The sequence below is a fragment of the Microcebus murinus genome, chromosome 18, assembly GCF_040939455.1.
Source record: "Microcebus murinus isolate Inina chromosome 18, M.murinus_Inina_mat1.0, whole genome shotgun sequence".
In the NCBI taxonomy this organism is placed as follows: Eukaryota; Metazoa; Chordata; class Mammalia; order Primates; family Cheirogaleidae; genus Microcebus; species Microcebus murinus.
The window spans coordinates 20,291,574-20,315,571 of NC_134121.1; the positions used below are offsets into that span (position 1 = coordinate 20,291,574).

The 23,998-nt window shown below is 46.7% G+C and overlaps 1 protein-coding gene across 1 annotated transcript in view; it reads right to left on the reverse strand.

Moving 5' to 3' along the window:
* The window catches only part of NXN (nucleoredoxin), a 144,991-nt gene that overhangs the window by 18,495 nt on the left and 102,498 nt on the right, over positions 1-23,998 (reverse strand). Inside the window, exons 2-5 of the mRNA XM_012740561.2 lie at positions 5,880-5,997; positions 4,175-4,308; positions 3,249-3,349; positions 1,711-1,817 (exon numbers count right to left, since the gene is read on the reverse strand). Coding sequence (XP_012596015.2) covers positions 1,711-1,817; positions 3,249-3,349; positions 4,175-4,308; positions 5,880-5,997 — 460 coding nt within the window. The remainder of the gene's footprint in view (positions 1-1,710; positions 1,818-3,248; positions 3,350-4,174; positions 4,309-5,879; positions 5,998-23,998) is intronic.

Sequence of the window (23,998 nt, forward strand, 5' to 3'; positions counted from 1 at the left end):
TGCATTTAAATCTACTGCTTCTTTTCCAAAAAGGATTTGAGGAAGCTTTAAAGACACCGCATAATATAATCCAATAAAAATAGATGAAAATACACCCTGAGGGGAAAGCAAGGAGGGATAAGAAAATGAAGCCAGGGTCAAGGTCGTGCACAGAAATGGTAAGTTTTTTTTTTTTTTTTTTTGAGACAGAGTCTCACTTTGTTGCCCAGGCTAGAGTGAGTGCCGTGGCGTCAGCCTGGCTCACAGCAACCTCAATCTCCGGGGCTCAGCGATCCTACTGCCTCAGCCTCCCGAGTAGCTGGGACTACAGGCATGCGCCACCATGCCCGGCTAATTTTTTGTATATATATTTTTAGTTGGTCAATTAATTTATTTCTATTTTTGGTAGAGACGGGGTCTCGCTCAGGCTGGTTTCGAACTCCTGACCTTGAGCAATCCGCCCGCCTCGGCCTCCCAAAGTGCTAGGATTACAGGCGTGAGCCACCGCGCCCGGCCTAGAAATGGTAAGTTTTGCAAAATTGCTAAAGGTGGTTACAAATTCAGCTGAGTTTTCTAGGGGCTGAAAAATAAGGAAGAACTGTGGTCCATAATGAAATTCAAAGTACACAAAAAAATTAAAAAACCAAAGCCCATCGTCTGCTCAGCCATTTCTGGGTACTATAAGATAATTTCCTGAGAATCAATTCCTACAACTGGGATTTCTAAATTAAAGGTTTTATAGATTTTTAAGGCCTCTGATGTATAATGCCAAACTGCTCTCCAGAAAGGTGGTCCTGATTCATGCTCCTACTAGCAGTGTGCTCCCTTCCCTACACTAGGCACTATCGTTTTGCGTGTGTGTGTGGGGGGGGGTCACAGGGGAGCGGTGGGGTAAGAGTTCTTTGCAAATGTGACAGATGTAAATGCAGTGTTTTCATCTGTAAATCATGAAAACAAACTATGCTGAATGTTTTCCGTATCCATTACTGATGATATGTATTGGGTAAATTGCCTGCCTCTTACCTTGTACATACTTTCTACTCAATCATTTTTTTTTCTCTTTAAACTGATGCTGGAGAGAGTTCTACTTCCTATGAAGGATATTGATTCTTTGCCATACATGTTGCTAATATTGTTGGTTGCCTTTGTTTAAGCTTTTTGACATTCAAAAGTTTAGCTTTTTTAGGTAGTAGAATCAAATTTTTCCTTTTCATCAGTCAATAAACATTTGTTACAAGCCTATTCTGTGCCTCCCATTGAAACTTCTGAACTTTATTGAGAAAAGAGAGGTTAAGTAATCACAAGGCCACTCAGCAGCAGGGGGTGGGGACCAGAGCTGGGGTGTTGGTATCAGTGAACATGGAAAGAAATAAAACAGCAAACCATGCCGTGGGCAAAGATGCAGGAGGGTCCGGGCCTGGTAGGAGGAGGACAGTTGCTATTCTTGGCCTGCACCTCCAAGACACCCCCAGAGTCACCTGTGAGGTGGGCTTAGCTAAGGCCCAACCATGTCACAGAGAGTCACACTTTGCATGCATTTGTACACACACACACACACACACACACACACACACACACACACACATGGGCTGGTAGGGGGATAAGAGAGGCCAGAATATGACCAAGGGGCCTTTGTTCTTTTTCTTCTAAAAGGAAAAGCAAAGATGGGACAAGCCCGGGCATGCGGGCTGCCCAGGAGCTGCCGCAGGGAGCCGGGGCTCGCGTGCCTACCTTGGATTCCATACAGCCGGTTGAGGCGTGACCGCCGGGCCTCATCAGTGTAGGGGACAGCGAGCCAGGGCATCTCACTGAAGTACTGTTTGAATGACTCCTCTGACCTGCAGAGATACACACACGGAGAACAAGGCCCTGGTATCCCCGGCCGCACCACCACCACCGGACCTTTTCTACCTTTCACCGAGCACCCAGGGCTGCTCGAGGAGCTGGGGCTCTCACTGCCGTGCTCTCAGACGCCAGGCAGTGGGAGTGTGTTACTCTACCCATTCTGGTGTCCACCAGGAGCAAATGCCTCCACACAACAGGAGATCCCAAACCAAATGCCAGGCCATTTTAACAGCCCACACGCCCGCATCCTACCAACTGAGCCCATGCCCAACTTTTCATGTGCCAACACAGGCAGGTCTCACTTTTCTAAGGAGCTTAGATGTATACAGCTATGGCATTCCCAGGGAGATTTCTAATTTGTGCAACCAACCTTATACCTATGATTCCACAAGTAAGAAACCATAGAAAAGACAAATCTACTCAAGCAATAGAAAGTAGATCATGAGTGTCCTGAGGCTGGAGTTTGGGGGTAGGTACTGACCAAGATGGGGCACAAAGGAACCTTATTAGTGATGGAAATGTTCTGTATCTTGACTATGATGATGACTACCTGGGTACATGTATCAGTCAAAACTCACTGAACTGTATACCTGACATGGATGCATCTTATTGTACATAAATTATGGTTCAATAAAGTTGATGTTGTTTAAATCCTTATAAAAGTGATCGTGCCACCTGGCATGTCTTCCCGCTGATACAGGGAGCTTCCAGTGGAGCAGGACTATGGACCCATAAACCTAGTACAGGACACTGTGGATGTCAAAGACACAACAATGTACAAAATGCCCTCATTGTGCCAGTCCTTCAGAGACCCTTAAGAGGCAGAAGTGCCTGGTGATTCAGCCTAAACTGGGTTGGATGGAGTTTTGAGATGAAGGAAGCTCACTGATGAGTGAAGCCAGAGAGAGAGGGCAAGAAACAGAGGGAACGGAGGCTAAGAGGACCTGACTTAGTCCTGGAAGAATGTCTGCCTGGCTTGTTCTGTGATTCTTCATCCTTATGCATTCAAATAGCCCCAAGGTTTGTGGCCAGAGCTAACAGAAAGATTGCCTAGCCATCCAAGACAGGGGTCACATGGCTTTCATCTGTGGCCCTTTCCCATCCTCCTCCCTCCACATCTTCTCACCACAAACTAAAGTGATGAACCAATCAGAAAACACACCCTAATCGCAAATGACCCAGGCCTGAATTACAACATACCCAGTATTTATAGCAGGAAGAGGTTTCTCTCGGCTCCCCTTCAGACAATTAAATGAGTAAATGTGAAATGTATCTGTCCTTCTGCCAATACTCCCAGATATGTTTTCCTCCATCCCTATTTCCCAGCCCTACAATGAGGAAGTAAGAAATGCAAGACGAAAGAGATGGATGTCAGCCACCTACCGAAACAGGGAGCCGCCCTGTCACTTCACCACACGCCTTACCTGTCTGCACTAACAAAGATGATCTCAAAGTTCTGGCCTGCCTCCTTGATCTTCCGGTAGGATTCCACCAGGACCCGGGTGAGGCTTCGGCAGGGTGGACACTGGAAGGCAAGAACGGGCCCCTGCTGCGTGACGTGCCTTCTCCATTCCCTGGCTGCTCACCATTAGAGCCCAGGCAAGCTAGACCCACGTAGGACTGGGATGGCAAAGCCCAGTTTATAAAAGAGGCGGACACGAACTTGCCTCTCTGAATGGTGAGCATCCAGCAAAGCCGCCTTCTCACCCTACGCAGCGTGCCAGCAGGCAGCCATTAAACAAACTCCCGTAGGGACCATTAGAAGTGTCACTGGAATGGAATATCCTTATAGACCCATCAAGGGAAGATATCCCCCCCCCCCCGTTTTTTTTTCAAGACAGAGTCTCACTCTGTTGCCTGGGCTAGAGTGCCATGGTATCAGCCTAGCTTACAGCAACCTCAAACTCCTGGGCTCAAGCGATCCTCCTGCCTCAGCCTCCCGAGTAGCTGGGACCACAGGCATGCACCACCATGCCCGGCTAATTTTCTTCTATATATTTTTAGTTGTCCAGCTAATTTCTTTCTATTTTTAGTAGAGACAGGGTCTCACTCTTGCTCAGGCTGGTTTTGAGCTCCTGGCCTTGAGTGATCCTCCCGCCTTGGCCTCCCAGAGTGCTAGGATTACAGGTGTGAGCCACCGCACCTGGCCAGGAAGATATTTTCTTGATGCTATTATCATTATAAATATAAGCACTATTACATGCCAATATTGCATCAGGCACAGGAGAAGGCCAGAAGGCCAGGAAATTCCTGCCTGGGCAGTCTCGCCTCCAGAAGCCAACCACAACTTGGCTTGGTGGTGACATCACTGCTTCCTTCTGTCTAGACTAAAGAGGGACCAAACACTCACCCAATGTGCAGAGAAATAGACTCCCACGTGAGACCCCTCCAGGCTGCTGCTCTCCAGGGACTGCCCGTTATTTCTAAGCAAGGGCCCTGCAATGACTTCCCTGAAGGGTTTAGGTCCCCAAGGGAATTCCAGACCTGAAACAGGCAACAGATGGTGAGAATGGTAAGGCTCTTCATCAAGGCCTGGGACCCAGGAGGCCTCAGAGCTGTAGGCATGACAACTTTATCATCAAATGGTGTTTGTTAACAAATCTATAGGATCCATAGCTAACATAGCCACCGCAGAGCCCTCCTTACCCTCAAGGCAGTGGTTCCTAAACCTGAATAATCATAAGGTTCATCACCTGGGGCTTTGGAAAAGTACTGATGCCCAGGTAGTACCCCAAATCTCGAGATCCAGGGACAGAGCGAAGAGGTATGTTCAAAACAAAACAGACTTCGCAGGTAACTCTGGTGATGGTCAAGGTTTGAGAATCGTTGTCTCAGGAATTAACCCTGTGTTCATTTGGTCCCAACCCCAGAACTTCAGTGGTTCTCAATTGCATTTTAGAATCAATTGGGGAATTTTAAAACATGATACTCCTGGGCCCCACCCCCAGAGATTCTGAGTCAATTGGTCTGGATTAGGGCTCTGGGAATCAAATGAAAATTCAAGTCTAATAAAAAGAAAGCGCAAAACCCACCCCCATCCAGATGGTCAACATTCTGATGACACATAAGCACCAGGCAGGAAGAGGAAGTGATATTCTCCCAGCCCAACTGAACAGTGTTTTCTCACAGGGTGGTCTACTGACCACTGCCTCAAAATCGCCTGGGGGGGGGGTGGGAGGGAGAAGCAGACTAGTTAAAAATGCAGGGGGCCAAGCCCACCCTGCAACAAAAGAATCGAAATTCCCTGGGAGTGGGGCCAGGGAACCTGCGTTAACAGTCTTCAAGGGTGTGTGCATGTGCGTGTGCGTGTTTAAATTTGAGAAGGTACACATTTGGTTCCATCACGCCCTGGTTCTTACTGAGGGCAATTCTTTGGAGCAGGTGAAATTTTTACTGGGAAAATTTGTAAGCAGGGTTGAATCTTCTCATTGGATCAATAAATGAGGGAGGGGAGAGTGTATGACCTTTTATCACTCTAGTGCAAGGGGGAAAGAAGCCGTCCTTGGACAGCCACTGAGCAGTGATGCGAACAGCCTACCTGGTGCACGGCCAGACAGCCAGCAAGGCCAAGGCCAAGGCCTGCAGGGCTCAGGCAGCACCAAGAAATGAGGTGCACTCACCACCTGGGCCAGGAGAGCAACACAGAGACTGCAACTTTGCTGTGGTAGTATTTTGAAAAGCAAACACCCCACTTAGGCTGCCTGTAATTGTTAAGAGGGCAGCTGCCGTTGAAACAGCACTAGGAGCCAATGTCTGGGCTCTAGCTGCCTTTCCACAGCCTCCTCGGCCCTCCAAGCTGAACTGCCTTTTTCAGATTCCATCTCCTCTGGCCCATGAATTAAAACCCCCAGGAGGGACATTCTGATCCCTTTAAAAATCTTAACCATGATCTAGAGAATACTGTAATTTCACCAAGACAATGTTCTCTGGCCACATAAACCCACTCTTATGCATTTCATTAGTACTCTCTCCAGCAGTGGGGAGGAGATTAGGGAAGGGGGACAGAGGAGCTAGCTGGGTGATAAGAGTGCAGGATGGACACGCCAGGGTGTTACCTTCTGGGTCGTCTCTGATCACCAGCAGCCCATTCCTGCACACGACCTTCCCGGTGGTGGCGTCTAGGAATATTAGCGATGGAATGTTGGAAATTCGGTACTTGTTCCAAAGTTTAAGCTGTAAAAAGTAAAAGAAGGTGGTTAAGTCCACACCAAATTAACTGCAGGGTTCTTCTGAGCCCCTCAGGCCTGGGGGGTGGGTAGATGGAGGAGCAAGCACTGAAGTACAGATAAATGAATAACTGATCCAAAGTAGGGCAGCTGTGCAGGAGGGGCAAATTAACTAACTATAGCCACACTGGCTCCCGTGGTGACATTACACAGGACCCCACATCCCACCTAGGCTTGGGCTGTAACAGCAGCTGGTGGAGAACCACATTTATTCTAGGACAGTGCTTCTCTCTCCCACAGGCGCTTCCTCCAAGGAGCATGAAGATGAAGATGAATTATGCATCTTTAGAACACCATCAGATCTCCGCCAGGTGGTTAAGGACGGAAGGGAAGCTTTTCATTAGAGCCTCTCCGCCCTATCAGGAGGAAGCAACCGGTTTCCAACTGAAGACCACATAGTTAAAATCTGCACCCTCGAAGCTTCACCAGGGCCCTGCACTTGGAATATCACAGCTGTCATTTTGTGTGCCGTTCAACATGCCAAACACTAGGGAAGCAGTCTCTTGAGCCAGCCCTAACCCTCAGCTCTCAGTGCCACTTAAAATAATCTTCGGTCTATTGGGAGATTCTTGAGGTTGGCCATGCAAAGTGTCAGAGGTCTGGGGTCTGAGAGGGCTGAAGCGGAGACAACGAGAATGCAACAGCCCAGGGTGAGAAGCCAAGCACACTCAGGCCCCTCTGTGTGCTCTGTCTACTGCCACCAGGGTAGACACTGCTGAGGTGGGCCACTGGGTGCTCTTGAACTTCACCGCCAAGCCCCAAAAGCAACAGAATTAAACGAAGTGTCAAGCTAGCAACACAGCTCCAGAAAAGAAACTGCGGAAGGGTCCACTGGTTAGGCCATTCAGCTGTGAGCCTCCCTTCTGGGGGTTCTGGGGACCCAGGCAATAGGGCTGGCCACTTGGGCCCCAGTAGAATAGGGCAGAGGTCCCCAACCTTTTTGGCACCAGGAACTGATTTCATGGAAAACAATTTTTCCATGGGGAAGGGGCGTTGGGGGTGGGTGGCAGAGCTCTGCGGCCTGGTCCCTAACAGGCTACAGACTGGACCCGGTTGGTGACCTGGGGGTTGGGGACGATAGGAATAGGGCATGCAGAAGAGGGAGAGGCATGTGTGGCTATGATTATTATTGTTTTTAATCCAATCCCAAGCAGTGAGGGAGGAGGGCAGCGTGTTGGCCAAGAAAGCTAGGTTTCCCTGTCTGTGGAAACCTGTGTCTTGGCAGAAAGGCTTGTGGGACCCCACCTCAAACTGGGTGGGCCCTGCCTCAGTGCTGCATGCTTTTCCCAGCCCCACATCTCCAGTGGGCTCACAAAATCCGCCGGGACCTCAGAACAAGAGGGATTCTGCACATACAGTTTTTAATAACCAGTACTTCACCATCACACGAAAACTTGATACAGAATTCAGATCAAACGTTCCTAAGACAAGAGGTTCAATAACAGAACAAGACCATCCTACCACTGGGGTCTGCTATGCAAAGATGCAGCCAGGTTAATTTTAAAAAGAAGAAGAAGATTAAAATTATTGGATTTTTCTGGTATACAAAATAATTCTAGGGGGAAAATCATTGGAAAAAAATTGGGAAATAGAGCAAACCACCAAAATTGAGATAAAAATCACCCATGACTCACCACTTACGAAAACATAGACATTTTTATATTTCCACCAGTGGCAAATGAGACAGCCCATTTCCTAGCACCCCCACCAACATTATCACTGACATTAATTTTTCCAATTTGCTGGGGAAAAAAGGATACCTCTCTTTTATCTTCTACTTATTGATGTTTAAGAGATACACTGCTGTAAATACACTGTTTCTCCTCATTGTGTTTTACAACTGGTAAGTACCGAAATTCATTCAACAGATATTAACTGAGCACCTACTATGTGCCAGCCTTGTTTTAAGCACAACAGATATAGGAAAGAACAAGGCAGAGGAGGTTGCTGCCCTCGTGGAGCATCTATTCTAGTGGGAGAGACAGACAATAAACAAGAATATAAATAGAAAAATAATTTCAGACATATAAGGAATAGAAAACACAGCAGGGTTAAGAGTAAAGGCATGGTTGGGAAGGTGGTGCACATTCTAGAGATCCAGAGCGATCCAGGAGAATGTCTCTGGAGAAATGACATTTGAGCACAGACCTCAATAACGAAAGGGAACAAGCCACATGCATATTAGGGGAGGCCACCTGAGGCCCAGGGGACCTGCATAGAGGCCAGGAACTGACTGCGATGGCTGGAGTGGATGGAGCCAGAGAGGGCCAGGGAGGTCAGAGGGCATTCGTGGACCAAGCTCTTTAAGGCCCTGTAGACCAGAGTAAAAACAATGGAGTTTTATTTTAAGTGTAATAGGAAGCTACCAAGGGTTACAGGAGGAGTGAGATGACCTGCCTTACAGTTGAAATGGCCACTTTGGCTGCTGTGAAGGAACAGACTGCAGGGAGGACAAGGGGAAGGCAGGAGGCCAGCGGGAGAGGCTACTGCAAACAGCCCAGGCTGGAGCCGAGTGTGGCGAGCAGGACTGGTCTGCAGCAGAGTAAGGACATGGTTGATTCTGAAGACAGAGTCAGTGGGTGAGACTGGCAGATTGAACGTGGGGAGTGGTGGGGAGAAAGATCAAGGATGGACCTGGTTCTGGGGCTTGAGCAAGTGTGTCAAGGGGGCGCCCCATTAACCAAGATGAGAAGCAGTGGAGGAGAAGTTTGTGAGGGAAAAGTTCAGAGGCCAATCTCGGGGTATCTACCAGACCTGCAAGTGGAGATGTCAAGTCGGCCCTTGGATTTGCTCATCTAGGCTCCGGGGAGAGGGGGCTTGAGATGTAAACCAGTGGTCATCAGTGACTAGAAGATGTCAGAGGTCATGGGCCTGGAGGAGATCATCCAAGGAGAGGACAAGGCTACAGAAGCGGTCCCTGGACACAGCCAGGGACCACAAATGCAGAGGCCGAGCAGGAAGCCGAGTGACGGAAGAGGGGGATGAAGATACTCCAGCGTCACTTTAGCGTCCCAAAGGCCAGGTAAAGAAAGTGCCTTGGAATGGAGGGTGACTGTGTCAGATGCTGCCGAGAGGCTGAGGAAGATGAGGACAGAGAACTGACCAGCAGATGTGGCACAGAAGGTCGCGCATGACCTTGATGGGGTAAGGGCGTCAGGGAAGTGCTGAGGCTGAGAGACAGAGACTCTCCCAGTGTAGGGGAGACAGCAGCGGGCACTGCCTGCCCCACACATGCCCACACGCCTGCGACCCTGACCAATCCCAGTCCTCCTGCCAACACAGGACATACCAAGAGGATAAAAAAAAGAAGAAAGGTTATACAGAGAGAGAGAGAGAGAGAAAATGACAGATGAGAGGCTGAGGTAAGAACTGTAAACAATTCTCTCTCAGTTTTGCTGCAAAGGGAGCAGAGACAGGGAGTTGCAGCTGGAAAAACATGTGATGTGATCAGGAGGAGGATATTTTAACGACACTCTAACAAACGCTGATTGCGACAATCCAAGAGGGAAAAAAAAACTGATGAGAGGGAGAATTGCAAGAACAAAGTCCTTGAATAGGCAAAAGGGTGAGATGTAGTTTACAAATGGAAAGGTGGAGCTGTAAAAATGGCTAACTTTTAAATATAGTTGTCCCCTGGTATCTGTGGGTGACTGGTTCCAGGACCCCCACAAACGTTTAAGTCCCTGATAAAATGACAGTGGTATTTACATGCAACCTATGCGCATTCTGCTATATACTTTAAATCATCTCTAGACTACTTGTAATAACTACTACAATGTATTAGTTATCTCTCTATATATATAAATATATAGTTGTTTACAGAATGCTTAGGGAATAATGACAAGAAAAAAGCCTGTACCTGTTCAGTACAGATGCAATTTTTCCACCAAATATTTTTGTTATGCAGTTGGTTGGATCCACAGATATGGAACCCATGGATATGGAAGGTTGACTGTATATATTCTTCTTTCTTTTTTTTTTTTTTTAAGCCAGTCAAATTTAGCACAAGGAGGTTGACTATTCTTATTTCAAAGTAGTTTTTTAGTCCGAAGAGAAAGCCATGCTGTTTGCAAGTAAAGACAACTCTACCTTCTTTTTGCAACAGTCATACCATTTACAGTTGACCCTTTAACAACGTGGAGTCAGGGTGCCGACCCCCTGTGCAATCAAAAACCCGTGTATAACTTTTGACTCCCTCAAAACATAACTAATGTTGACCAGAAGTCTTACCGCTAATGTAAACAATTAACATGTACAATGTTTCCCCGAAAATGTGACCTACCCATAAAATAAGCCCTAGCAAGATTTCTAAGCATTTGCGCAATATAAGCCCTACCCCGAAAATAAGACCTAGTGACGGGCGTGGCTACGCAGTGTATCTGCACAACCCATGCATTTCGTCATGGAGTGTTAAAGACCAGCAGCCCTTCTCATCTGCCCCATCGAGACAGCTGCTATCCCAGAGGTGACCGGAAAGGTACAGGCAGCCCCACCAACAAGGTCGGCTCCGCCATCAGGTCCCGGCCATCCTGTGCGTGCTGCAAGCTGAGGCTTTGAGGGGAAGATAACATCCCCTGAAAATAAGCCCTAGGGTATCTTCTTGAGGAAAATTAAATATAAGACCCTGTCTTATTTTTGGGGAAACACAGTATTTTGTATGTTATATGTATTATGTACTGTATTCTTTTTTGTTTTTTGGTTTTTTTTTTTTGAGAAAGAATTTCACTCTGTCACCCCAGGTAGAGTGCATCATAGCTCACTGTAACCTCAAACCCCTGAGCTCAGGCGATCCTCCTGCCTCAGCCTCCCAAGTAGCCACCATGCTCAGCTAATTTTTCTATTTTTTGTAGAGACAGGGGTCTTGCTCTTGCTCAGACTAGTCTCAAACTCCTGCCTCAAGCTATCTTCCTGCCTTAACCTTGCACAGAGTTCTAGAATTACAGCTGTGAGTCACCCACCACATCAGCCTATATACTATATTCTTACAATAAAGTAAGCTAGAGAAAAGAAAATCAAGAAAATCATAAGGAAGAAAAAATATGTGGACTCACACAGTTCAAATCCGTGTTGTTCAACAGTCAACCATATTTCCTTTTCTTTTAGAACTACATGGCTAGAACTTCCAGAACAATGTTAATTAATAAGCATTCTTATCTTCTATCTGATATAATGGATATATCTGTAACATCTTATTATCAAATACAGTATTAGCCATTTGTTTGACACTGATTAAATTCTTTAACATGTTAAGAAAAAAATAGCCTTCCATAAGTTTTTGACCAAAAGTTTTATCAGGAATGGGTGGCTACTTTATGATTAGTCTTTTAACCTGCTGTAGTATATTTCATTAGTAGCTGTTCTAAGGTCAAACTATCCTTGTCTTATTAGAAAAAAATCCTCCCTGGTCACGTGTATTATTTAAGGGATCACTAACATCATATTTTCCCTGGGGCTTGGGGCTCCCACAAACAAATGACATCCTGAAATAAGACTTTCTTTTTGGATAGCTAGACTATTTCCTAAAGTAAATTATAGCCTCTGAGGCTTAAATATAAAGCTGGCAGATGCAACATGATCACAATATAGTGGTTTGTATGTGGGTACCCATATTGTATTTGAAATGTAAGCATATGATTTGCTCTTGGCTAGATATTTTTAAAGGAATAGTGGTGTGGGCAGCCTGGCCTCTAAATGCTCAGTAGAAATGCCGACCCCCCCCCATAAGGAAGAACCCATTTTCTTCCAGGTCCCTCATGTATGCAAAAGAACTTTAAGATCTCTCCCTGCCCTACTCCAAATCACCACAGATGTATCTTTTTTCTCTTAGAATCCTCCTTGGAGGGGTAAGAAATTTTAATCCTATGACCCCTATTTTCCCTCCTACCTAAGGATCCCCCTCTCTGTCCCATGGTCTCAGGATGATAGGAAGTCTTGGCTTGTGTTTTATCCATTCATTGTTGGGTCACTGTTTCCAAGTAAAGACCCAGTGGATTAGTGGGAAAAAACTTTGCTTCTAGGCTCACATATGACACTGCAAAGTTAATCCTTTTACAGAGTAATCCATCATGGTCTAATTTTATATGGTAATGATTTATTTAGGACCTTATGTTACATCAGGGAGTTACATCTGTGGGTTGTCATGGGACTATCTTTCTCAGGCTGAAGCACAAAGGTTACTTGGCTCTGAAACAGTGCAATAGCACAGGAATGATCAATTTCGATCCCTGCATCAGAAAGTGACCCTTATGTTAGAGAAATCATCTGGGCTTGCTTTGAGGATTCTCTAATGCTGATTGGAAATAAGCAATGCTTGAGCTTAATGAAATGATCAACGAGATTCACCCGTGTGCCTTTTCAAGTGCGTGTAACAGCTCAAGTCACACCAAAGTTTTCAAAACGGCCTCTGGAAACAGTGGTTTCATAGTCATTTTTGTGTCGCAGACACTTGAGGATAAAAGCTATGGATCCTTTCACCAGAGAAAAATGCGCATACACAATAAAGTCTGTGTATAATTTCACAGAGTTCACGAATCCCTCGAAGCCTGCTAGTGGAACCTAGCTGATCACAGGAGGTCTACGGACCTCAGATAAAGACCCCCTTGTCTTAAGAGTTCATTTCAGTGCATGTCTTGACCTTGACTCAACTGGGAGAGCTACAATACAACTCCATCTTTATTCCTGCTGTTAAAATTTCTTCCAATCAAATCAGCATTTGCCTAAAACCCAAGACAATGCGTTAGTGAAGAGTGGGTGATAGGAAACCTCACTCTCCTGCTGCTATGTTCCTGAACTCACACAGAGCTGATGGCCACCTGCAGACTCAAAGTCATCCCTTTGCCTACAGGATGGCGACTGTCAGAACCACCCAGGACTGAGAACTAACTGCACTTTTTCTTAAAGTATTTCCCCAAGAAGTGAGTTCACATTCTTTCTTGGTGTCATATTAGAGCATTGATCATCAGTGCTTCCTCATCATCTCAAAGTTCTTCTGGGTAGGAAACAAGGTAGTACAAAATGAAAACAGGCTTCAGAGGGGCTGGGCCTACATCCTGGCCCGGACACCTTATTAGATGTCAGAAGGTGACAATGGTTCCAGGCTTTGGGCAGGTCATGCCCCCTCTCCTAGCACAGTAATGCTCCTATCACAGGATGAATGGGGGACTTAAAACGAGGTGACACAGACTCTCAAGCACTGCACACATAGGAGGCATCATTAATATCCGAATCCAATTTACGCTTATTTCCCCCTTGTCAACATCCTCCCCCAAAATCATTTTCCTTTCCACTATATTTTAATCAATCATATATTAAATAGTTAGCAGCTGTGTACAAAACTACTCAGAGAATGGTGATATCTTTTTGTGGCAAGTGGTATTTGCCATAAGCACCCTCTGCAAAACACACACACATATTTTTTGGGCTGTCTTACGTGGTCTGTTTGCCGTCTCCCTCCCCCACCCCCTTTTTTTTGATTTCTAGATTTTAAAGGGGCATCTGGAATTTTTTTTAACTGTGGATTTTGCTTTCTCTCTACTTAAGAGAACTCCGACACCACATCTGATTCTGAAAGGAATTCCCACTTTGTTTCCTCACCTTTTGGCTTGGAAGGCTGAAATGTGAAATACAGTATAGTCTGGTACAAAAGAGCGTGGGAGGGAGGGAGTTGAGTCAGGCAGTTCCGTCCTGTCTCAGCAGACTTTGAACCTGGAGACTGGGGTGAAGGCAAGAGCTCACATTCCACTGGACGTCAAAAAGGCAAATGGCAACTTGAACCCTTTAAAAGGGCTGCGCTGACCCGCACTGCTGCAGTTGGGAAAGGCCAATGACTCTAGCGTCCAGTGTTTGTGCTCTGCAGTGATCATTCTGGCAAAAAGTCCACCAAAAGTTCATTTCGATGGTATCTTTGACTTGCTGAACCACCTTCTTCCACGGCTACCCCGAAGCCAGGTAACTCCAATAGAATATGTTGCAACAAAACCCCAACACCCAGGATTCTAAGTGTCTATGATTAGTGCTCCAAATTCAGAAGCAAGCCCACAAAGATGAAATAGGGGGGAAAAAAAGAGAGAGAGAGATAATATGAGCTCAACTTAGCAAAAATCAAAAAGGATGACAAAATGGGCTATCCAGTTACTTTAAAGTTCCCATTCCGTGGCCTGGCAGCTGGTTCTGGTTAAAAAGTCCAAGGCTGCGGCTGGAACTATCATCCTAGGAATGCTGGCCAAAAATGCTGCCATGGTGACCCACAGACAATGAAGCAAGTAGCAGGGGCAGGATGGGGATTGGGCGAACTGTAACAGTGTAGACGAGAAAGCCAGAGAGCTGGGCTAATCCGAAACACTGGTGGGATTAGTCAGCACCCGCAGATGCTGTGGGGAAATGCAAACTGGTGATTTCTGAGAAGTCCCAGCTCCTGAGGGTGACACAGAATCTGTCTCTCATGCTAGGGACTGGGTCTTGCACTTCACTGGGCTCTTAGCTTTTATTTCTCAACAGCTGCTACAAATCTGTGGGATCAGGCCAAAGCTAACACAGATGTAGGATTAATCAGCAAACTCCTTGGCCAGGTCAGCTGCAGCCTTCTCAGGCAAACTTCACCCCTGCCCTTCCACCAAATGCTGACCACGGTCGAAACCATCCTTTCTGTGAGCAGCATTTGAAAACAGATCCTTAAACATGTCTCTACACTTCCTAACCAAACAGGACCAAAGCCCATGAAATGCAGTCTGACAGGAGAAATCCCTTTGTGCCACTCTCCAATGTCAAGGCAGAATATAGAGGTTACTTAGCACAAGCTCTGCAGCCAGACTTCCCAGGTGAAAGTCTGCTCCAGCCACTTACTAGGTGGTGAGGCAAGCTACCTAAACTTCTCTTGGTTTCCTTATCTGTGAAATGGGGATAACAGAACCTACACCTTAGTGGACTGTTGTGAAGAACAGATGAGTTACATACAGCTGTGGTCCCCAACCCCAGGGCAAGGACCGATACTGGTCTGTGGCCTGTTAGGAACTGGGCGGCACAGTAGGAGGTGAGTGGCAGGCTAGTGAGCAAGGCTTCATCTCTATTTACAGCGGTCTATTTACATCTCTATTTACAGCCGCTCCCCACCGCCTGCATCAGCCTGCATCACCGCAGAAGCCCTGCCTCCTGGCAGATCAGCGGTGGCATTAGATTCTCATAGGAGTGCAAACCCCACGGTAAACTATGCATGTGAGGGACCTAGGTTGTGGCTCTTTGTGAGAATCTAATGCCTGATGATCTGAGGTGGAGCTGAGGTGGTGATGCTAGCGCTGGGAAGCAGTTGCAAATACAGACTATCCTTTAGCAGAGAGGTTTGACTACACAATAAATGTGATGTGCTTAAACCATCCTGAAACCATTGCCCCCTCCCCCCATCTGTGGAAAAATTGTCTGCCATGAAACCATTCCCTGGTGCCAAAACGGTTGGGACCACTGACATACAGTGCTTACAATAAGGCCTAGCACAGATTAGGTACTAAATAAGTGTTAGCTGCTATTATTGACATCAACTATTATTACTGTTGTTGTTATCCCAGCGCCATCTTCTAAATCCTTCAGAAAGAGGCTGTCCTCATATCCCCAGAGTTAAGACTAAACCTTTGATCCCCTTGCTCCTGGGGCACAATGGCCAGTGTGCCATCTGGCCTGTGTCTGACATTTCCGTGGCCTAGTATACCTGCTGGCCCAGGACAGTGTTTGGCACGTTACGTGTTCAGTAAATGATGGGTGAACAAATGGAAGGAAGGCAGAGAGGAAACACTGCCCTGGGCCAGCCAGCTAAGCAAGCTTGTTCAGCTGTTTAAATGGCTTTTTCACAATTAAAGACTCCTCCTTAGTTCCTTCAGGGTTCCAGAATGGTCTTGAAATCGCAGAACTCAAAACAAGTGCTAGTGGAATTCAAGCTCTTCTCCCTTTATGCAACAGTCAGTGCCTTTGATCTCTGTAGCCTCCCCACCTTCCCACCTCTCCTGTGCCTGGAGCTGACACAGAGAACGGACTAGCCTATGAGACCAAGGAAACGATGCGAGTGGTCCCGGCCAGGCCACCACCAGCTCCTGAGGATTCAAAGCCCTCCTAATGGTTTTGCAATTGTGATGCTGGATTTTTATAGCTGATTCCAAGAGAGAAAGTATGCCCCAAGGGTCACAAGACTGTGAGGTTCAGAAAATAATGTGTCCACTCTGCTTCTAACGACAAAGCCACCAGGAGTTAAATAAGCTGCATGCCTTCTTTCTGGATCCTTCTCTGCTACTCCAGGCCATATTAAAAGAAAAAGACAAGACTAGGCGAGGCACAGTGGCTTACACCTATAATCCCAGTGCTTTGGGAGGCCAAGGCGGGAGGATCACTTGAGCCCAGGAGTTCAAGGTTACTGTGAGCTATATTCATGCCACTGCACTCCAGTCTGGGCAACAGAGACCCCCTCTCAAGGAAAAAAAAAACCTAGGTAAAATGATGTTAAAAATTTATCCTTCATTTTTCTAAATCTCAGGACAGTGAATTTTCTAACCAATTTGCAGCTGACCTATGCAATCCAACAGAGCTTAATTAGCTGCAATTTACAATATGCTAATCAAAGTGCTTCAGGGAAATGAAGGTGGTGAGATACCATCCCTGCCTTCAAGAACTTTATATTAATAGTTTCTAAGTAGAAAATTATTAAAATGGTAAATTTTACCTATTTTTTATATATATTTGACCACAATAAAAAAATGTGAAGTCATGACCATGTATAGGCATAACCTAAGGAAGATGGTGCCAACTGCCAGGAGAAATGAGCAAAAAAGGGCAAGAAGGAAGCCTGGCTCTATCTTAGTGTATGGAATATGCCAGGAATGGCTCTGTATGTTAAATCAAACACACTTTCAAACACACGGTTCAACCATCCTCCGTGTAACCACTTTCCCTGCAAACAGGGGCAGCCAGGAGAACCGACAGCTCCCAGTTGAGTTTGTTCCTCACTGGCTGTCAAATCTTTAGCCAATGCTCTGGTTTCATGGAAGGCAGAAAGACAGAGATAAAACACAATGGTCAGGACTGTGGCTCTGGAGCCAGACTACCTGGGTTCAAATCCCAGCTCTGCTACATAGCAGCTGGGTGACCTTCGACATGTTACATCACCTCTTGGAGCCTCAGTTTTCTGATGAGAAAATGGGGACAGTATCAATACCACTTCCTATTGTTGCTGTGAGGACTGGATTAATATATGTCCAACACTTAGAACACTGCTTCATAGATAGTATGTGTTCCATGTATGTTAGAAATAATGAGGACGATGATGCCTCAAAGAATACTGCCATTTCTCCTTCATCATACCTGGAAAAATATGATGTGTCCTCTAACCCTGTTTAGCACCCATGCCAGCTGCAGGTTCTCATTCTGGTGGAGAGGGTGTGGGAAATGACTTCTTGGGCCTTGTATATGGGATACCCCAGATAGAGAGACCAAGGGACAACCATACATAGAAATGCCACTTACTCTCAGCCTGGTGTGTGGGACTTAAGTTTTAAGAGCCTCACGTCACTTGCAAGATATCCTTTTACAAAGCACTTTGCTGCTAGTATAAGAGGCAGGAGGATCTCATATGCCACTTCTTCCTTTTCTCTCTCTAAGAGACGTCTCTCCCCATCAGCAGCCTGCCTCCCACCTTGCTCACCGGTTATAACAAGCTATGCTTCCATTCTACCTTGTCACTCTGAGATGCTATCAAATACACTGACAGTCCCCAGGATAAAGGCCACATGCCATGCTTCTCTTGGGTTGAACACAAAACAACCACTGCCCCTGAAGCCTTTCCCCAGGGGGACAGCTGTGTCCTGGCAGCCCCCAATGTTCTACTGCAGGGAAGCAGAATGTAGGAGCAGAAAGGAGCACAGGAGCTGGGGGCGGATGGTGTGGGTTTGCACTCTGGCTCTGCAACCTTGGGCAAATTACTCATCTCCCCACATCTCGCTCTTTTCAACTGCACAATGGTCCTGGGATGCCTACCTCCTAGGGCTACTGTGAGGATAGATCATCCCCAGCCAACAGTCAGCGCTCACATGAGAATTCTTCTGATGTGTGCCCTTCCAAATTTTATCTCATAAAGTCCATGCCAGGGCCATGGGTTGTACACGGGGCACTTCCTAAGCATTATCTGACTATGGTGAAAAAAACAACACAGTGCCGCCAGTAATCCACAGAGTAATCCACACAAATATGTACAGGACATCTTACAAGGGACCTTCTGCCAGAGTTAGGTAAGCAGGTCACCTCTGACAAAGGAAAGGGGAAGCCTAGGGGTCTGTCTCTCCCCAGCAACAGATCTGGATTGGGGGGCAAAAGCACAAACTGAACAAAAGCAGCAATCCTTCCAGTTACCCCCTCCACTTCACCACGGCAAGGAAGATACTTTCCAGACTAGCGTCCGGCCTGTGGGTCCTCCTCTCTCCGAAGTGGGGAGTGGCAGAACTCAACTCAGAGACTCACTAGTTCTAACCACAACTCCCCCACCCCCGAGACACAGGCACTGATGCTGACTGTGCAAGTAGGCAGGAGAAGTTAAAAAATACAAAAGCAATCGCTTCCCGTGCCTGGAGCCTGGGTTCGGCCGCCAGCAATGGCAGTGGACTGCAGTTCTGTGATCCCAGTGGTGAAGGCCACAGCAGGTTCCTGGTGAGGATGAGGGTGACGGGAAAGAGGCCATGTCCCACGTGCAACTAGCGTTCCAACACCCAGTGGCCTCTCCTCTTCCTTTCCGGAGTCACTCCCCACGCAACTAGTCTACTAAACTTCCTTGCAGAAAGCCGCACCTTCAGACTGGCTTCAATCAATGACAATAAATTAATGAGATAAAAATGATGTCGACAAATAGAAAGACAAATGTGTAAATGTCTTCTTCCCACCCTTTCAAAAGTGCCGAAATGTAAAATATTTAATTATTCTAGTCCACTGCTGGCGTGGAGAGCCCGGTGCCCTAACACGTGGAACTCGATACCATTTGTAACACCAATTAAGGAGGTTCATTTACTATGCCACACGACTTCCTGCCCTAATGGCTCAGTGAGCCGGGAGATGAGCAGTTTGTTGGGAGTACAAAGCGCCATATGGCTGCCAGGTTCTCTCCGGCCGACGCCACAGATGGAGGGAAAGGCTGCTCCATTTCCCCATGCTGCAGTTCTCACGAGCTGACAGAAGGGATTTCCTAAAGCCCCATCTGGTATAAAAACCTCTGCTGGGCAGAGTGGTTTGGAACAGTGAGGGGGTGGCTGGTAATAACAGGCTAGGGCCATATGCTCCAAAGGGAGAAGATCTAAAGAAGTGGCTGGGAGTTTACATATGAGAGGGGGACAGAGAGCCAGAATCGGTCTGGAATCAAAGAGACTGTGTCCCAGCTCCAAAGGAAAGCACTTCTAGTGGGGGATAGGGTTTCTGTGGCTTGTGTCATTGTGGATCTGTTTGCTGATATTGTCAGGAAAGAGTGCAAGCTTGCCCATGTTCACTCTGAGTAGCGCATTTGTACCTGAATGCTGGAACCTTGATCTGCAACCTTCTTTGTGAGATGTGTCACCATACGAGTTCAATCCACAATGTTAATTAAGGTCATACCAAAGAGAATGTTTCCATGCCAGATCTTTATAAGGCCCATCAGGTTAAAACAACAGAAAAAGGAAGAAAGAAAGTGAAGGAATAAGGACTATGTGGAAGGGAAAGTGCCATTCCTTGTGGACTTAGGGAACCTACTGGAGGAATATGCTTGTCAAGGCGGTAATATCTCCCGCTCCCCACCCCCTTAGTTGAAAGGTGGTAGATGCCACCAATTCACCCTAACCAACCCTCATGGCTCAGTATAAGATACTAGCCATCAAATCTGGTAGCTGGCCATACCTGATGAAAGGACTTTGCAAAAAAATATGCCAGCAAGGTTCCTTTGTTAGTTTTTGTTTTTCAGATGGGGTCTTGCTATATGGCCCAGGCTGGCCTCAAACTCTTGGGCTGAAGTGATCCTCCTATCTCAGCCTCCTAAGTAGCTGGGACCATGGGCTCTACAGGCCTGAGCCATCACACCTAGTACTAAAAAAAAAAATCCATCCAAGAAGCCTTCTTCATCTGGAAAGAGACCTCCCCATCCCCTTAGACTGTGTTGGTTCAGGTTCCTGAGTACAGGACAACAGGGCTTCCTCTCGGCCTCCTCAGTTCTGGGCGGGCTGACCAGGCATGACCCTAGAGCTCCAGGCTCTGATTTTCTTCTAATGCTCAAACTGAGCACTTGAATGACATGTCCAGCAAGGACTTACTACACATGATGGAAGCCCCGGGACCAGATACTATGGTGAAAAGTGGCCAGCGAGAAAAGAGAGGTGGATTTCATGAACTATGGAAACAAGGGCGCTTTTAGATGTGAAGTGATCTACCAAGTCAAGAGCAAGAATGAATTCCACTCTTCTAGAATCCCATCATCAACATCCTTACAGGGTTTAAAATCAAAAGACTATCTCACCTCTCCCTCACTAGATGCATCCCCTATGCAGCTTTGCATCTTCAGTGGCCTACCTGTGGTAGGTACTCAGCAATGGCGATGGTGGCGATGTTCAGGCCAACAAAGAGTGTGCTGCTGGCCCCTCCCGGGTGACCCAACGTGAAATGCTGAAATGCGGTGCAGAAACAAACAAGCCCATGTTGCATTTTCACACATTCGCCACGGTTCCTCAGCAGCTACTCAATGCACTGCCACCCAGAACAGAAATCAGGCACATCGTCTCAAAACTTTCTGCAGCTTCCTGTAGATTAGGAACGTGATTACGTAACACCTACTAACCCAAATGCTATTATAAATTACAAGTCGGCAGGGCGAGCTTTTCCATGTCTGCTCTCCGAAATGAAAATAAGAGCAGGAAGTTTGGTTTGTGAGAATGACAGACAAGCTTATCATTTCAGCACCATCCGTACCTGTTCCACCACGGAGCCATTAGCACTCAGCACAGCACGCTTTTCAATTTCCTACTTGATTGTTATTTCATCAGGGCTTTTTTTTTTATGCCTTGGCTGCATAGAAAGCTCTGCTTCTTGGCAGAACTTTCCGAGTGCCCAGTTATAAACCCCTTGTTACCACTTTCCTGCTTCAGGAAGTCCCCACTGAGCCCCAGCCAAATGACAAGGAGAGGAAAGGAAACGTTTACAATGATGTGAGAAATTCCCAGTCTGGAAAAAAAAAGATCAAAGGGGATAGTCATAAGGGACTGTTCTGCACGGAGCCTGGCACGGACAGGCCCTCCATAAATTGGACTGGGCTGGTCCAAGAAGGTAACAACATCACCTCCCGGGAAACCCAGCAAGCCAGGCGCCTCCACGGCTCTGAAAACAGTATCAGCCATTGCTACGGACTGGCTGTGTCCAGGGCAAAAAGAATTGTGTCCTATTCTAAGAAACTGTGATCACCATGTGCCTTATATAGAAACAGACTGTGGCTTTGCAGTGTTCCCCTGTACCAGCTCTTGAAATGAAAGGGTTCCATAGCACAACGAAATAAGTAACAGCAGGGAGAAAGAGAGAGGGAGGTAAATTGTTTGGAAAGTAGAAGACAGGGTGGAAAAGACGAAATTCAAGACAGATGTGTGAGAGCCGCAAACATATGTCTTTGAATTTATGCATCCAAGTGATTCATGTAGAATAAGGGGAAAAGAACTACATACCCAATATAGAAATAAATATAGGAGTAAATACAGAACCAAGTATTACATTCCCCTATTCTTCCAAAGAAACATCAATTCGAATCTCTCTTTCTGCTGAATAAAGTCGTTATGAAACAGGGTGAGTGAAGGATCCAAGACGAAACGCTATTAATTAAGCAGAGGTTCTCTGTGGTCCCTGTCACTCTCAGGAGGACGTCAACTACCAACAATTCATTTCTAATTACTGAACACTGATTCTTATCTCCACAAGGTATTGCCGCTGCTTAACGTCAGCAGAATTGAAAAAATAGTGGCATTTGCCAGGTTAATGCCTGGCCATTAAGAAAAAATAAAACAGGAAATTTAGATGGGCGTTTCCATCAAAACACAAAAGTCCAAGACTCTGGCCGGAAAGACATTTTTACAATGCAGTATTAGTGTGTGTTGTTTTACTTCTAAACAGCTAACAAAAAGAGGCCACCGCACAATTGGTTCCAAATGCCTCATACTGGGAAAACACGAAGGCCGCCTGCTTTGCTGGTTAACGTCTCTCAGTTTCAGGCTTTAGAAGGTAACAGCAAGAAAGAGGACAACAGCAGGAATGTCCCTGATGCTAGATGGGCTAGAAAGATGGGGTAAAGCGGGGTCCAAGGACATACATAGCACAGTGGGTGGGGGAGGTGACTGGGTTTTTCTGGATAGGCCAAGTGCCACGTTTTAAGACCCTGCTCAGCAGAACATCAGGTCCACACCACACTCGTGTCTAGTTGTTTTTCATCAATAGACATTTACTGAGCGTCCAAAACCTACCAAGCATTTGTGCCAGAGGGTGTGGGGCTAGAAAGATTAAGACAAAGCTCCCTGCCTTCAGGGGAGGACAGGAGCCTGACAAGTACACAAGCCTGTTTCTTCCCTGGCCACTCCACCTGGGTGCCAGTCCCTGCCCCAGCCACACCCTGTGCAGCGGTGCACCTAGTGGCATGCCTCTTCCAGGGACTCCAGTCTTGGGCTGTCAGTGATTACAACACATGTGGACACTGGATCAACGACAATCATACTCTCTCCTGGGAACTCAGAAATGGCATACAAAGATGGATTCAATACGATCAGAGCTTCCTAACCAGCATGCTACAAACAGGCTATAGGAGGGCGCCATATGGATCCTCTCAGCCCTGGGGGCAGATGGAGCCCCTTCTCCCTCCAAGTCCTTGTCCTCTGGTGGCCAGCTGCCTGGTCCCTTTATCCCTGCAGACAAGCAATGATCATTTCCCAAGTGTTGCAGCACGTGGAAAAGGTAGAGAAGTGCTGATCAGATGGATAGTGGTAGAGTGGGGACCAAAAACTTACATCAAGGACAGGCACGAGCAGCCTTGTTGGGCCAAGGACAAGCAGAGAGAAATAGAGCTAACGGAGAGAGGGGGACAGAAAGGACAGCACAAAAGACACCAGAGAGTTAGAGAACAGAGGGGAGCAAAGGAGAGAAACAGCTCAGGCCCAAGGAGGGCGAGAGGGACTGAAATACCATTTCTGGTCACTCTGGGTCCCAATTGAATGCAGTTTGCTAGATCTGATGCCCATGTGATTAGCAACTGTATTCTGAGAGTCTAACCCAATCTATTTATGCCAGTTTGAGTACTTTCTGCTCCTTGTAAACAACTCCTAACTAAGACAGGTGTGTGGGTATGTGTGCAGGGAGAGCTCATGTACATCACAAAATCCTCACTGCTTAAAACGCCAGCGAAAGAAAAGCAAAATTACCTTACACTATCAATCCTTTCAAATCTCCTTCTCATATATCACTCTTCTATTCTCCCTGCAGAGCCCTGGGGCCCTGGGGAGAAACTCCTGCTGGTGCCAGGCATGCAGAGAAGGAAGCAAGAAGACTCGCCCCAGATGACAGAGCAAACAGTCCCAGGGCCTCTGCCCGGCCGCCAGCAGCCCTTGGAATACACAACTTCTTCAATGTGAGCCTAAAAGACCTCGTACAGTTTCGCATGTGTGTGGATATGAGAAAAATCAGTCCGCCACTCTGATCTGTGGATCAAATAAAGGGAAAGTGGCCGTGAACAAACTCACAAACTTGCCAAGAGAAGCCCTTTATTGAGATCCCAGAGCAATGTTCTTCCTTCAGGGGATGCCACCCTGAGCTGAGTCAGGAGGGAAGAAAGTCTGAGGTTTCTTCTATGGACAAGATGAATGGCCACTTTATTTTCTTATTTTTATTTTTTGCCAAACCATTTAAGGAACTGTTGTTCGGATAGTGGCACATAACGTGAG